Genomic DNA, 17883 nt, shown 5'->3' on the forward strand with positions numbered 1-17883 from the left:
GGGATACGACTATTTGCATAAACTCAATTTAAAAGTTCGATTATAAGATTTTTATGATTATATTTCTTACATGTACACGCAACTTCTCATACGTCGATATTTTTTGGTGACAAAACGTTGCGCTTTTATGGAATTTTGTGTCGATTACTAACTAAGTACGTGTTATACAACATTATTACTTATTATTTAAATCTTAACTATGATCGATGTGCATTGTGATTTATAAAAGTAGTAATCTAAGATAAAAGTAAAAAATGAAGCCTCGAAATATAAAACCGAAATAACTGGGGTTCAGTATAATATACTATCTTGCTTACTTTGTGGTAGGACTTTGTGCAAGCCCACCTGGGTAGGTACCACCCACTCATCAGATATTCTACCGCTAAACAACAGTACGCAGTATTGTTGTGTTCCGATTTGAAGGGTGAGTGAACCAGTGTTACTACAGACTCAAGGGACATAGCATCTTAGTTCCCAAGATTGGTGGCGCATTGTTGATGTAAGGAATAGTTAATATTTCTTACAGTGTCATTGTCTATGGGTGATGGTGACCACTTAACAACAAGCGGCCTATATGCTCGTCCGCCAACCTATTCCATAAAAAAATAAGATCTAAAGCTAAATCATAGCAATTACATCTGTACATAGGGAAATTATTTATCATACCCAGAAAAGTGAGTGGCTTATCTATACCATTATTATGGAATGCACAAATTAGTTTGTTAATATCCTAGTGGTAAGCTTCGAAACTCCAATTCAATTACTTTTACATTTAGAAAGTTTTTTTATTCCTAAGTAGTTATTAATATTAATTACATCAAAGTTTTCTTCTTTACATAGTATAAAACAAAGTCGCTTACCACTGTCTGTCCTTATGTATGATATTGATGTGGTTTTTTTTAATAGATAGAGTGATCCGAGACGAATGTTTTTGTACATGGGCAATATAGTAAAGAAAAGCTGACAATTTTAGAAGTTTCTAATGTGGTGTGATAAATAAACAAATTCTGTAGTATATTTAGTATCAGTGTTGAATACGTGCGAACCAGGGGCGGTTCCCTAGTATATTAAAGTAAAAAATAGCCAGATATTATAGTAATGTCAGGTGAATTCGTCTGTGTAGATGCTGTAGGGGGTTGGGCTGACTTGTAAATAAACAACCGGCAAAAAGCTATTCGTGTACAGTACTCAGAGTTACATACCACCAAATAGCTAACACTAATCTAAGAACTATTAATTCGGTATCAACAGATCGTTTCTCGATTTTTTTTCCTTTATTTGTCCTAGAATATATTATTGCTTATTGCTAAATATAAAAGAGATAAAATTTGTTTGTATATACATTCGGGGTAAGAAAAGGTTCGTCACATAAATATGTATGTTCGTGTGCGATAATTTACTTTACCGATCGAAAATGACGCGTCGCAATGGTTTGATGTTTAGATTCAAAAGGTACTAAGAGTTTAAGACTATATTTGAAAACTAACGAAGGTTTTCTTAATCTGATTGTACATATGTAGAGCATAATCTCAGGAACTCAACATACAATTTAAAAAAAAACTAGTGCTAGAGAATGCTATAGAGGATAAATTCTGTTCAAGAGGTAGACGGACCAGCAAATGGGCCACCTGCTGTTAAGTGGTCACCAGCGCCTATAGACATTAGCAACCATCACCGACCTCGGGAACTAAGATGTTATGTCCCTAGTGCCTGTAGTTCGACTGGCTCACTCAACGTTTAAACCGGAATCAAACAATACCAAGGAATGCTTGGCAGCAGATGATTGGGTGGTACCCAATCAGTTTTGCACAAAACCCTACCATCATAATTTTGTTAATTAATAAATTGTATCCTTACGAAGCGGGGGCGGTATACTAGTAGTTTGTTAAACTGATCAGTTTAAGATCGTTTTCCTTAGATGTAAATTATCGCAATATTTTTTGCTTCAAAATTGATTAGCAGCTAATTTATTTTAAATGGTTAATTAGTATAATGTCTTTATCGCAGGTCAGTTCCGTGGTATGAAGGTTGCAGATAATATCACATGGTGTACACGTGAGGTGTCATTACGATATGATACACGATACTTATTAGTTAATAATTGGAGTGTTTTCGTATCAGGAGGCGTAGCAAGTTGGGTTCCGTACTAATTAATACGGAAATATATTATGTACGAAAATATTCGACAAACATTGAGAACCGAGATGGCCCAGGGTTAGAACGCGTGCATCTTAACCGATGATTGCGGGTTCAAACCCAGGCATGCACTACTGAATTTTTATGTGCTTAATTTGTGTTTATAATTCATCTCGTGCTCGGCGGTGAAAGAAAACATCGTGAGGAAACCTGCGTGTGACTAATTTCATCGAATTTCTACCACGCTGCGGCTTGGTGGAATATGTTCCAAACCTTCTCCTCAAAAAAAAAGAGGAGGCCTTAGCCCGGCAGTCGGAAATTCACAGGCTGTTATTGGTGTTTGTTGTATTCATCACACAATAACACTTATTGATTAAGCTTTATTCAATTAAAATAAGAGATTTATTTTCTATTGACAGACAGTAACGAAACAGATAATAAATTTAAAAAAATAAGACAGATTAAAAAATTGCCGTTGACAGTTGTGCAGTGTCATGTCATCTGCATCTACTCCTGGATTTGTTCAGGTCCATAATTATGAATTGTTATCGAAATTCCTAATTAATTTTGTCATTAAAACTGAACCAAGGTGTTAAATTTTAAGTTCATAGGATAAGAAAAAGTAGTTCTGAATAGTAATTCTTTCAAGATTTGCCTAAATAGTTAAATACATAAACTTAGAGATAAGGCGTCCAACGGGTAAACTATACTTTTGCCATCCTCAGAACACATACATTTTTTTCGAGACTATATCGAAATAACAGACTGCAAATATGCCCCTCCATATTAATCTTAAAATAGTTTAGGACAAATGTACCTATATACTGTTATCAAAATATTCACATAATCAGTTTTTCAGCCTGTAACAGATAAATATTACTAAACCTATTTAACAATGAATAACATATGATCCTTTCCTGTCGAATTGGAATCCTCTTTACCTAAAGATTATGAAAATTTAAAGACTGGGTATTTCAAAAGAGCAACTATGCTTGTTTGTTCCGTTTAATCTTGGATGGCTAAAATATTGATGATTCAAAAATACTCTATTGTAAAGTTTACTTGATTGTATTCTACTCATTTCGACAAATAGATGTAATGTCATAAGAGCGTCCCTAAATGATTCAATATTTATTTAATTACAACATTCTTAATCGATTAATAATAGTGCGTAGTTAATTAAATTTCCATCGGATATTTACAAAATATTCCATATAAGATTATGTAATAGTCAATGTCATTATGTACATAATATATTTGTAAGCTCAATAGCTCACAAGAGATTCTGTGTGAGAAATTCACAGATCACTAATATTTTATGATTGAATGAATAAATTAGGATATTCGTTCATTTTTTTAAATTGGCACTGTTAACTTAAAATTAAAAAACTTGTAAAAGCAGCCGAATAATAGGAGACGTAATAAATAAATTTAAATGTACCCGTTACATTCACGTATTTACGTAATTATAATTAATTATACGATTTGATAAAATTGCGTTCTCAATTTATCAACAGTTTACGATCTTACATCATATTCGGCATATTATGTACAGATGCATAATATATATATTCGAAATACACAACAGATAAAAAATAAATGTGACAGTTGGGGTTAACTTTTTTTTTTTAATTTTTGTGAAAATCAATGAAAACAATACGCAAATAAATCACGCGGCAAGACCGTGGTACAGTATCGTGTCCGGATAGACAAATTGAACTAATTTGCGGCATCTATAATTACACATCAATTATAATTTATACTAAGCGTTATCTTGTGTTTTGAAGATTACGCTTGTTTACCAAGTATGTAGTTACAGTGTTAGTGGGTAAATAAACGAGACACGGTTTCTTTCATAAATTGTTTACATGTTTGTGCGCTGCGTTGGTATTTTATTGAAAAGCTATTCGCTTCCTAAATAATTTACGTAATGTTTTCTTGTAACTGATTCTCTAGAAAGTAATTAGAAATTAACTTGCTAATCATTTGGGATATCACTTTGTGCCCGAGTAGGTATTACTTATCATTAACAACATTACTGCACAGCTTAGTACTGTTTTGTTCCTGATTGAATATATATTGCTAGCTAGCTAAGCTAACCTTAATGACCTCACTTAGATCGATGGGCCATCGACTGTCTATTTGTAAAAGTGACATTGTTATTGTCTATGTCTATGGCGGTGTTTACAACAAATATCAAATTTTTAGTTACTTGCATACATACAATATATGTACAATATTGTTATATGAAGTAGCGTTTAATGTAGATCTCTAGCAGTCCTCCAAGTCGCTTTTCAGGGCGGATTCAGAAGGAACAACCGTTTTACTTGCTTTCCTATAGAAGGGAGTATAAGAACTAAAAATTTCCAAGCTTTGAATGCTACTGACAACTTCTTGAAAAATAAAATAACTAACTAATAAATAAAATAACTAAATGAATACAGAAATTCGGCTGTATTATTAATGTAGTATTCGGCAATATAAGCCAGCCACTACACCAATGAAGCAGTTTTTTGTGTCAATATACCCTGCAAGTGTAAGGTTAGACTAGTTGAATTATTTTATAGAGACATTATGTATATTCTCATAATTAAACTACAACGTGAGAAAAACAACAGCGGCGTAGAAACACAGATAGGCTAAGATGCTATTAATAAAGGTTACTTTTTATCTGTATTTGCATGGAACTTGAACGAAAAACGAGTCTTATTGTACAACACTTATTATGATCTTTTTAATATATAATACTAGCTGTTACCCGAGGCTTTGCTCGCGTAGAATATGAATATATTTACTAATTAACTTAAAATACTTTACGTTAATGATTGGTAGAAACATTGTTTTCAAAAAAGTAGCCTGTGTCCTTTCTCAGGCTCTAGACTATTTGCGTACCAGTTTTGATTTAAATCGGTCCAGTAGCTTAGTGAGACAGACCGACACAGTTACTTTCGCATTTAACAATATTATTATGGATTCTACCAGGTCTTCACTTCTCAAATACTATAATTACATGATTAAGAGAAAAAGAAAAAACAATGTCTCCAGTATTTATAATTTAATTTATTTTAGTTAAAACTATTATCCTTGCAAAAATATTAATGTGAATTTTCCGTTTCAATAATTCATGTGGTACCTAGCAAAAGCTAATTTATAATTATGAGTTTTCGAACTATTTACAGTAGCCACATTGTAACTGCTGTTTTCTAGTTCAAATTAATTGTAAAATAAAATACTGTTTAAAAACAGAAAACAAATTACTCTATAACTAAAAAAAACAACGAGAATCAAATGTAAAATATGTATAAGCAAATTGATTTAAAAAAATATATAAATATACTATTATTTTATTTCATATTCTAACGATCTTCATAATTATTGCCTTTGCCTTGCCGTTATAACTCTTAAAAATAGAATACAGAATGACATTAAGTAACTCGTGTAATATAATAGTTATCAATAACACTACATTTTATAGGTCAAGAAACTCAAAACATTACTCATATACATGATGAAGAAATGATTAATAATATAATTTTGCGCCTTCTTCATTCACGTGCTTAATGATTGAACAGGCAGAAAGAGAGAAATCATTGTTTAACTATGCTCTTACTAAACAACTAATAAATATATAATGTACTTTTTTGAATTGTCTGGAATATGGACATGCCATAAGATGCTCTGATGTATTCATATAATAATGTATCGTATTGTTTATAGTTTAATACGCGGAAGTAATGATAAATTTAGCAAGAACTGATGTATAGAGCTATTCTGTCCGTTGCTATAGCTGAAGTTTATTTGGGAAATGCTAACTACATACACACAATTATTTACACGTTCTTATTGTTTAAGAAATACCCGCTTCAATTGGTCAAGCTATGAAACTTACGTAAGTTTTTATAGCTGATTCTCGAAGAAGGTTCTAAATGTTGTCCTTAAAAAAGGAGACATTTACCCTGCAGAGCAAGATAAATCATCTCGAAATTAAAAAAAAAAAGAAAACTGTTATACATTTATTTTGTGACTTTGACTTAAATACTTTTTTTTCTACGTTCTAAGTCATATTATAAGATAAAAAAATATGCTTTACATTTGAAGAACGATCATTGTTTAATCGATAAGATGACAGTGACCTCATTTCGAATATATGTAATACTCCTTTATGACTGACGTTTTAAATTTGATAGATAAATAAAATATTTAAAAACATTCCGAAGATTGTTAATTTAGGACAATGGCTCATGACCTATGGTATATTTAATATAATGATACTTTGTTTTATCTGTTACCATTTTAGAATTTTTGTTACAATGAAGGAATGGTTAAATATATTATGATAATTAAACACGAACATTTTGACTTCAAGCCAGGGTACCATTGAGTTCTCATGTCATATTTATCAACATTAGCACAACATTGTGCTCAACAAAAACGCCTACCAGCCTTAGCCACGGATAATTACTATTTTCAACTATAAAAGAACATATGAGACGACGTTCTCTTTAAATATTTCTTATCTTATTACCTTTTTTAACTTTTATCTCACTATATTTTTAATTGATGAAGAAGTAACTCATAAATGGACGTGGTGGAAATTTATATAATGTATTATATCAAATTCAAAACCAGCATTTTCTTATGCAAAACAATTAGTTGGTTTGTTCTATCTTTCTTCTTGTATCTTTCCAATTTTTTTTTTCTATACGATGACTGGACTTTGATGGTGATATTTATTTTAGCTCTCTCTTCAAAATTGCTTACTTTTTGCGGTTTGTATGTATGTATGGTTTGTTATAAATTAGGTGAAACGATGTCGTTCGTGTGATATTATTTGGGGCGAAGTTTGTTTCTTGTACATGAGAAATGGGGTTGAAGGACACTTTTATATATTTTTTACTTATCATCGTTACACAAACATGTTAAACAGTAATTAATGTATCCGGCAAGACAATCTCGGTCCGAAGTCCACATGTATCTCAACGCGAAGTCTATCATTTCGCGATATGATGAAATATTTTAACGATTTGACATAACGTTTACGATACATTACGGTGTAAATACACGTGTAACCTGTTAAAACAGCTCAAAGGTTTGTTAAACTATGTACCGTGAAATATTCATCAAAAAAAATTGATACTTTTATAATATATACTTCATCAGATATTCTACCACCAAACAACAGTACCTACTTGGTATTGTTGTGTTCCGATTTGAGTGAGTAAGCCAGTGTAACTACAGGCACAAGGGACATAACATCTTAGTTCCTGAGGTTGGGGAAGCATTGGAGATGAAAGGAATGGTTAATATTTCTTACAGAGCCATCGTCTATGGGGGTTGTGAACTCATATGGTCAATGGTGGCCCTTATGCTCGTCCGCCAACCAATAGCATAAAAAACTTTTTTTTTATATAGAACACCAATATTCTTCGCGAACTTAAATTGGTATATATAACTGAAAAAAGCTGCTACACAAATTATAGCCAATGGAATAACATCAGTATTTCCCAGATCAATCGCAATTCCGATGCTATAGGTAGAAAGTTAACAGTAGGTGTATTACTCCAAAGGACAACTGCAAATGGAACAAATTATAAATTACGCTACGCTAATTAGTCAATATAAATCCCAGACTTTCTCTTAATTGATACGAGCGTTCTTCACCCTATAAACCCTGAGTCAAGGTACAAAGTATGACTCATGAATTATGGCTCATATTTAAAAACAAAGTCAAGAACTCCAGTGACGCTCTAAGGGCCGATAGATTCAACAGCGTTAGTCACTCACGAAATAATAATAGTTTAATTGACCACTAATGAGGTCATGACTGCACTCGTTTTGAATATTTAGATACAAAAAGGTTTTAATCTCGATAATATAATGGTTACAAATGAATACTTTTCCACAGAATATGTTTATCTGTCAAAAAGAACTCATATAAGGATATATGAACTAAAAGCAGTTACTGTATATATCTTGACCGCGTGGAATTCTTGCCACCATTGCACGCGGTCAATATTTATACAGTAACTAGTTTTAGCTTATTTAAGCAGTCAATGTTATTAATTATTAAGTTAATAAAGAATCTTTTGCGTTATATATAAGACAGTAAATATTACTTGGCTCAAAATGCATCTCGCCGTAGTCACGTAGACATGACAAACATCGTTGTTGACAAAATAGGCGTCATTAAAGTAATGACATGACAACACTTTGGGCTATTAATATTTCTGTTTAGAACCTTTGACTTAAGATATAATGACGTAGCAATATGTGCCTAGACTAAAAAAACGTTTTGTAGTCTTAAATTGATTTCAGATTAGCGTTTTTTTAGCGTGTATAGTACGACAACATAGATGTAGCATCGGCAAATACCGTACAACCGGTCACATATCAATATTTATTTCTTACGTGAATATGATCTTTACACAAACGTAATAACTTGTAATATTATATGACCTCACATAGTCGTTAATTTGACACGTCGATTTACATGCACTTGCTTCGTCGGGTTGAACTGGGGCGAGAATCTATAGCGATTAGCGACGAATAGCGTCGAATGGCGCGATAGAGCTATTTGTATTGGTTGTATAAATCGGCAGTAATAGGTTTGATTGAACTTGGCGATGCTACATCTAAGTTGTGTCGTACTATACCTAATCTCTTCTTGGTAGTGCGTAGTAGGCGCGTATAGGCCCCTAAGAACGAACGTCCAATTAATACGAACGTTGCCACGTAAACCGATAAGAGCTTCTACGAGCAAAAATGCGCTGTTCTAAAACTACGTTAGACGTAACTTGTCTGCATTTATTTTTAATAGTCCAGTCCTATACAAAAGTTAGTAATAACCGTAAAGCTGTAAATTAATTCTAAATTTATAATCTCATCATTAAAATTATTATATATTCCTTTCAATTTACTTTATATATTAGTTAAACAACAATTTTCTTTAATGATCATTAAGTTAATCATACAAACTATCAATGTTATCGTAACAATCTTTGAACTAAAACGACATACGTTACAACGAATCTCAACAAAAATATAAGCAATTATTTATAGAGAATTCAAAAGTTAGATAGAACCGTTAAGCAGCAACAACAACAACAACAAAAACAGCCTGGAAATTCCCACAGCTGGGCCAAAGGCCTCCTTTCCATTTGAGGAGAAGGTTTTGGAACATATTCCACCACGCTGTTCCAATGCGGGTTGGTGGAATTCACATGTGGCAGAATTTCTATGAAATGTGTCACGTGCAGGTTTCCTGACGATGTTTTCCTTCACCGCTGAGCACGAGATGAATTATAAAGACAAATTAAGCACATGAATCAGCGGTGCTTGCCTGGGTTTGAACCCGCAATCTTCGGTTAAGATGCACGCGTTCTAACCACTGGGCCATCTCGACTCTTTAAGCAGTACGTTGACTGACTCCCAATACATCATTTTCCTTTTAATTTCACTTTATATTTTAGCTAAACAACGATTTTCTTTAAGAATCATTAAGTTCGTCATACAATGCCTATCGCCTATTAATGTTTTCGTAACAATCTTCAAATTGAAACAACATGCGTGACAATGAATCTTAAAAAATATATAAACAATTATCAGATACGTTACTATTTTACGTACATCATAGTTCATACACTAGAAACAATCACGATATTGTAAACAACAACTGTACAAAGTTTCAATACAATCGGATAAACGATCGTAGTATAACACGTAATACGTCGAACTCATTAGATACCGAATAATTAGATGGAACCAATATTACGTAACTTGTAACATTAAATTTAAATAATATAAGTATTTTTGACCTATATTTTGAATATAATTTTAGGTCTTTTTTTCGTAATTAGAGATTTTCGTGACATTGATTAATTATAATTATCTTAATGTACATCGAAATGCATCAAAGTGAATTAATTGTACCTAATCTTTTTATATCGATAATAGAATATATTTATTACTATTTTATTTTTAATGCAATCTTAAAAGTACGCATAATTTATTCCTAATGAATATCGATAAGAGTGCATACTTGTGTTGAAAATAGTTCGCCAAGAATATAACAATACTGTTTATGAATGAGTTTGAAGAAATATCTAATAATGTATTTATAAGTAGAGTCAATAAGCACAAGCTCAGATTTTTCCAGTAGTGTAAACGACATAAATGGAAGCATTTCAAACACGAGATTTTGTTAAACACGTGTCTTACCATTTAATAACCGACTATTTTAAATTGTGTTTTAAAAAAAATGCCATCAAAAGTAGAGTTTATATGTAGGTTGCTCTACATCAAATCTTAAAAACATGACTTTAAATTAGCAAATGCATACATTGATAAAAGTGGGCAAAGTATAATGTATATATCCTATATTCGTAGTGTGCTAAGAACACAATAAGTGCCAAGCTGCTCTACCATAATATACTCTCTCTCTCTCTCTTCTTCGCCACGGGTACCCAGCATGATGTATATCGGAAGATAAGGTTGTTGAATAATAATATAATAATCATATTAGGAATTGAAAAGTCAAATGAAGTTTTTGTTCCCAGATATACTTTTGGTAAAGATCTGATCAATCCCATGGGATTTGAAATGGTTATAAAAGTGTTTTACTTAATTTGGATACATTACTATTTTAATAAGACACAATAATTGTGATAATAATAAAAAAAACACTTCATTTTTTTTTATAAAGTGTGTTGCAAATTTTAAAGTACGGTTACAAATAATGTGTGATTGGATCATGTCGTAGGTTATTCGTATTTGTGTCTTGATGTGTCGAGCAATTATTGCCGCCGTATGTACTGGTTGTAGTAACTTACCGGCATTTCTTCCTTCGATATCCCGCGTAGTCCGCCCACCGCGCCCGCCGCCCTACTGCCGTGAGCAGCGAGCCTCCACTGTGCCAGCGCACCACCTGGCCCCATCTGAAGTCTGCTCGCGTGACCGACTCTATCATCCTGCATACCACAAACATCGCTCTTACAACCCACCGAAATAAAACCTCTTTTTATTTGCCATACCTCATTCTGATTTACATTTGAATTTGATGTGTCTTCGACATCCGCATTAGTTACGATAATCGTCGGTATATCTTTCCCATTACCAACTTTATCAATATCAGCACAAGGACCTGATTGTGCGACGTTACCAAATTTTTCCTTTATCGAATTAATAATGGCTTTCCTTGCCAATTCGTAGGTAGACTTCGACTTTCTCTCCCTCCATTTCCTAAGTACTTCGTCCTTAGGTTCCACCCTTTCTGACGTTTTTGTTTTACGATAAGTAATATTGTTTTCTGTGCTTGTTGATTTATGTTTTGTTTTCGGTTCGGCTAAACTTATAGCTTCAAAAGTTTCGTTGTTTACGGTACCGCTATATTTATGTTCTTCTAAGTTTTTAGTTTTCGTCGAAATATTATTGATTTCACTAAACATATTCCAGCATATGACTCCATCTGTATCAATGGGTTCTCTAGATCTTGGCGTAGTTAACAATTTGCAGCTTTCAGACATTCTCACTACACTACCTGTAAACCCAATGAACTGATATTTCTCCCAATATACTTTTCGGTAGGTGTAATTTTGTCGACGTGTGAAACGTAAATGGTTCCTTATAAGTAATTTAGCGAAACAGCAAGTCAGTAACCCAATTTCCAATAACATTTCACAAAAGACAAGTTTTTCAATACCGTTTGTGTATATGTAAACAATAATGCTTTTGTAATAGGTATAAAAGATTTGCTTATACGTTCTAGTTCAGTTCGTAAGTGAAGAATACAAAATAAGTTATAATACATATTGATTATGTATTAAAATGATTCAATTAATTAACTCCAAAGAAAATTCCATAGTTGAAAGTCAGTGACATCAAGTTTGCTGTATAAAATAATCCTTGTTTTAATTAATCATAAAAAGTAAATTAACAGCCTGTAAATTTCCGACTGCTGGGCTAATATCCTCCTCTCCTATTAAGGAGAGGGCTTGGAACATATTCCACCACCCTGTTCCAATGCGGGTTGGTGGAATGCACATGTGGCTTATTTCAATGAAATTAGTCACATGCTACGGGTTACAGGTTCACGGTGTTTTCCTTCACCGCTATGCACGAGATGAATTATAAACAAAAATTAAGTGCTTGCCTGGGTTTGAACCCGAAATCATCGGTTAAGACGCACGCGTTCTAACCACTGGGCCATCTGGGCTTTCTTCTCTTAATTAATCATGATAAGAGATTTTTCAAGACGATGTCTGATACTTATCAGCATCTAACGTAAATAGTAACTAAAAGCAAAAAATATAATTGAATAATCTTACATAACACTATTATTTTTCTTTTTATATAATTAAAAAAATAAAAATAATAAAATCGTAATAATGACCTCCTGGCCAAATTTGATTAATTTGTCCAATTTTCAGGACTGAGAAACTACATTGTTGTTCATTAATATACTTGTAATTGACAATGTATTTAGATAATCAAGCTCATTATAAGATCTGTAATACGCGTTATAATCTATAATTAAATTATTTATATACATTTTATTTTAATTATAAATTAAATAGCGAATATATCAAAACGTTGGTAATTATTTGAAGTTATTATGATTGATATATATATATATATATATATATATATATATGTATGTATAGATTATTATATGTGTCAATTGAACGCAACTATCGTTTTTGTTTCCATTCGCTAAAGATTGTCAACATCTTGTTGTCTAATTTATTAATTAAGAATTTTGATAGTTTTATTGAGAACTAGCTGTGCCCGCGACTTCGTGCTTGATTGAATCGAAGCCTAAGTTAGTCCTTTTTGCATCAGCTGTCTGCCAGTGAAAATCCCATCAAATCCGGTCCAGCCGTTACAATATTATTCGAAAGATAGCCCGAAGAGACAGAGAGACAAAAATTGTAAAATTTGTTATTTTGGTATATGTACCGTGTACATACATGCATTTAGTAAAAAAAATACTTTAATATTACAAACTGATAATTCTCTTTTTCCAATTTTATTATATGTATAGATAGTGTCCAGTCCTTATTACTTGTAAGTACCTACTTAGTAATTGTCATATAAATTGTAGGTGTTCATTTAGTAGGTGGTCTTCTGACTGATATCCAGTGATTTATAGCTAGAACACGCAGATGCCCTCAGATGTCTAGACTTCGAGGATACATTGAACTTAATACATTCAACATATAATCACACTTTGTTTATTCGTATAATTAATACGGTGGAAATTTTTTGTATTTTTTATGATATAGGTAGGTGAACAAATATCAAATCAAATACACCATCTGATGGTAAGGGGTCACTATCGCCCATAGATAGCGCTGTAAGAAATATTCACCATTGTACTACCAATATTGAAAACTATTTAGTTACACTGGCTTACTCACCCTTCAAACCGGAACTCAATAATATTGAGTACGGCTGTTTGGCGGTAGAATATTAGATTCTAGAAGAGTGGATGGTACCTATCCAAAAGATCTCCAACAAAGCCATCTATCATTAAGAGAATGTATGAATTAATTAATTTGATGAAATTATAATACAAAAAAAAACTTATAATTTTGTAAAATGATATTAAAAGTTTATGTCATTTTATTTAATATACAAATGCAATACAATAATAAATATAAATATATGTACACTGATAATGATAATTACTTTCATTTTCATTTCATTATTTTTCAAATGATATCTATAAATATGAAAATATGAATATAAATACAATTATGGTTTCCGTAACAAAATCAAAATGCTAACATATTTAAAATCATCCATTTAAATGTGCAAATGAAAGTTGAGCTACGGCGTAGCAAGCCTAGTCAACCTGCCTACGCTTACTGCTACTTATATTTCTAATTCACTATGTATCATTTTTACAATCCGTTTAATATTGTAATAAATAAAATATTATGCGTTATTACTATTTAAATAAATATTTACCAAACTAAATTATAACTTTAGGGGTACTGTTCTTATTTCAAATTTTATTAGTTTTTCTTGTTATAATATACCTTGGATCAAATATACACACACACAGTAATGATATAATGAGTTATAAAAACCTTCAATATATTTTTGTTTTTACATAGTTTATAAAAAATTCAGTGCTATGTAAATAATTCAAAAAAACATTGTTATTAAAAGTCGAGCTTTCGTCGTTGTTTTTAATATGAGAAATTGAGATAGAAGAAGAGATTATATAGAGTGTAATTAATTACGTTGCGCATAAAAAATCCATTGTATCTGTTTAATTGGTATTATTTAAATTATGACTTAGTTATTTGTCAGACGATAACGCCTTCTTTTTTTTAACTAAACATTCTAGAATTACGAGTAGTATATCCAATCAGGTTGAATAAAGATTGTTGATTTTTTTTTAAACTTGGACGAATAATTAGTGACATACAGCCAAAAGTTACTTCATTTAAAATAAATAATTATTTAACGTAGATGTATAGATTATAAATCTTTTCTATTGATTTCGTTTCCATAAAATTAGTTCAAAAGAGTTGAAAGCGTTTATTGCCGGTTTTCCTCTGTAGAAAGTGCATTTGTTTCCCGCTTAAATAAATAATATTTTAATGTCTTAATTAATTTAATTGTCACATATTAATGATGATACGTTGCGGGAGATTCAAAAGTAATTGATCAAAAAATATTTTGTTTGATTGATGACTTGTTAATTAAATTCGACATTGATAGCCCGCCTTAAACCCCAATTATATATCGTTATTATGTAAAGTAAACATACAAAATATCAACCATTCTAGATGTGGGTCGTATCGTCTGGGTCTTGGACTTTGTACGTCTGTCTGGTGTGATGGCGATGCATTGACCCGAGAACTTTCCACGCGTTACAAGTTTACTTGAACAACATACATACGTGTTCAAAAACGACATTGATGTACACGACAAATCATTCACTCTCACACGTTCTCACTAAGAAATTATGTACTACTTGTTTTTTCACATAATATATTATACGTGAAATTTAAATTGTCAATACTTGTTCTTATAGGCATCAAATGTAAAAGACATTTTTGTATGATGACGATGAATTGACCCGAGAACTTTCCACGCGTTACAAGTTTACTTGAACAACATACATACGTGTTCAAAAACGACGTTGATGTCGCGACGAACCATTCACTCCAATACGTTCTTACTAAGAAATTAAGTACTACTCGTTTTGTCACATAATATATTATACGTGAAATTTAAATTGTCAATACGTGTTCTTATAGGCATCAAATGTAAAAGACATTCTTTTCGTTTAAGTGAAGTTCAAGATCATTTGGTAGATCAAGAGAATATCAAAATTTGTACATGGCCTTTTGTTGGCTTTTTACTACGAAATAAATACTTACAAAACAACATACATTAAACACATACTTTAATTCAATACAATGTGGATAATTTCTAAACAGTCATTGCTTACTTTAGTATTTATTTTTTACATGTTTATTTGGAGATTTTTACTTCATATTTATTGTAATTAATACCTGTTGACTTTCAAGCAGGATATATTAATTTAAATAATTGTATCTAACTAACATGACTTTGTATTTTTTAAATGTTGAAAAAGAGTAACTACTGAGTTTCTTGCCGGTTCTTCTCAGTAGAATCTACTTACCGAACCGGTGGTAGCGTCACTTAATTGTTAATTGACGATTCAAATGTGCTTGTAAAAGCCCACTTGAATCAGTGTTGGGCAAATTTTAATTGCAAGAACAATTAAAGATTAACAATTAATTAATTGTTAATTGTTACTAATACAGTTAACAATTAATCAATTGTAATTGTGGAAAATCACAACTATCAATTAATTAATTGTTAACTGTATTAGTAACAATTAACAATTAATTAATTTTTAATTGTTTTGTTAATTTTAATTAAAAAATAACAATTAAAAATACTGCTATAATATAAAGCTGGTAAATATAAATATACAATATACCCGTGTGGTTCCGGGTAGTAGAATAGTGCCCCCCATCTTTTCATGTAGTTAAATAAATATGTTAGCAACCAATAAAAGACTTGAACGAAGACGACGACTTGAAATGTTTTTGTTTTACACCTACGCTGCGGAAATATTGATCAATGCAACTTTATATTATATAATATAAAAAAAAAACACTTTTTTTTCTGTGGAAAGAGAGATTTAGAAAAAATAAGCTATACTTAAAGAGCCTTTGACCACATTTTTTTTCGTCTGAAATCTAATACTTATAGCTTAATTTTCCTTAATCTTTACTAATTTCATTTTGATATATAAAGTTAATTGTTAGTTTTAATTATTTTATAAAACAATTGAAAAAGTTCATTGCAATTATTTTAATTGTAAGTTGCAATTGACATACGTTAATCAAATTAATTTAATTGCAAGGTGCAATTAAAAGTGTAATTGCGATTAATTTAATTGTAATTAATTTAATTGCAATTACTTTTTTAGTCAATTAATAAAATAATTGACAATTGCTTGATTAATGCCCAACACTGACTTGAATAAAGTTTATTTTGATTTTGATTGCAATAACTTTCCAAAAGTCCGTTCAATAGTTTTAAAAGTAAAATGGATCTGACTCTGATGTGTATGAGTATGTACACTATATGTATAGGGTACACTTGTAAATAGACAATTAACGGAACTTTCGATGGCATAGCCGAATAACCGACATTAAACTAACATGTCATTTTAAACGTTGAATAAAAGTACCTATTGCTTTTCTTCTCAGTAGATTCTACATTTCGAAACGGTGGCAGCTTCACTTGATATGGTTGTTAAATGACGATTCTTGTATAAAGTATATTTTGATTTGATTTAAGCAATACCGTAAAACGTAGTTATAACGGTCCTGCTAGATAAACAAATATTGTGTTTAATATTTTTTTTACGTTCAAAGGAATATAATATTTTAGGGTTAATAATTATTCCTCCCACAGACGTCTTAATTAACTTATCGCATAACAATGGTATGCATACGTGATTCGTAGCATGTTACTCGGCATCTGTTATTTTCCATTACTTTTGTTATTCATTACTGGTTAAATATTTTTTCTTTGTTAAGTAATGGCAAGCCGAGATGAGAAAGTGTGCATTTTAACTGAAGATTGCGGATACAAAGCCCTGATTTACAACAACGACAACAACAACAACAGTTTTATCAATAAGACTTTAATATAATAATCACACATGTGACACTAAAATTCACACACCTTTGTTATTATTACCATATACCGCGAACACATTTTTTGTTCCTTTGAGGTGCATATCTACGAGGATTTGTAGATGTGCGCCTCAAAGGAACTTGTATAACCTCTTTTTGAAAACTCTATTACAGTAATATCCTACATGCAAAAATACAATAAAAATTTTGACATAAATATTAGCTGTATGAAATCATTTAAAAATAAAACTGAATATTGTATTAAATTTAAAAATGATAAGCAATCATCAACACGTCTACACCGCGTCTGACCTACACAGCACAACCTTGGACGATGGACACGAATTACAATATCGATGATAACATTTTTTTTTATTTCCTCAAAATATTCCCATAACAATAAACTTTACATTGCCAGAGCCAAGAAAAAAAAATAAAACGTATAAGGAAAAAAACAAACTATTTCTTATGATGAAGAAATATACAGTCACCGATACACGTTCCACTTTCCTGGACAGACAAGTGTCATCGATATAAGTGTGCTACGTCACTT

The 17883-nt window shown here is 31.4% G+C and overlaps 1 protein-coding gene across 1 annotated transcript in view; it reads right to left on the reverse strand.

The window, feature by feature from the left end:
* The window catches only part of LOC124535385 (rootletin), a 76587-nt gene extending 64930 nt beyond the window's left edge, over positions 1 to 11657 (reverse strand). The window contains exon 1 of the mRNA XM_047111594.1: positions 10965 to 11657. Coding sequence (XP_046967550.1) covers positions 10965 to 11657 — 693 coding nt within the window. The remainder of the gene's footprint in view (positions 1 to 10964) is intronic.
* Positions 11658 to 17883: the final 6226 nt, after the last annotated feature.

Source organism: Vanessa cardui, chromosome 14 (assembly GCF_905220365.1).
Source record: "Vanessa cardui chromosome 14, ilVanCard2.1, whole genome shotgun sequence".
Classification (NCBI taxonomy): Eukaryota; Metazoa; Arthropoda; class Insecta; order Lepidoptera; family Nymphalidae; genus Vanessa; species Vanessa cardui.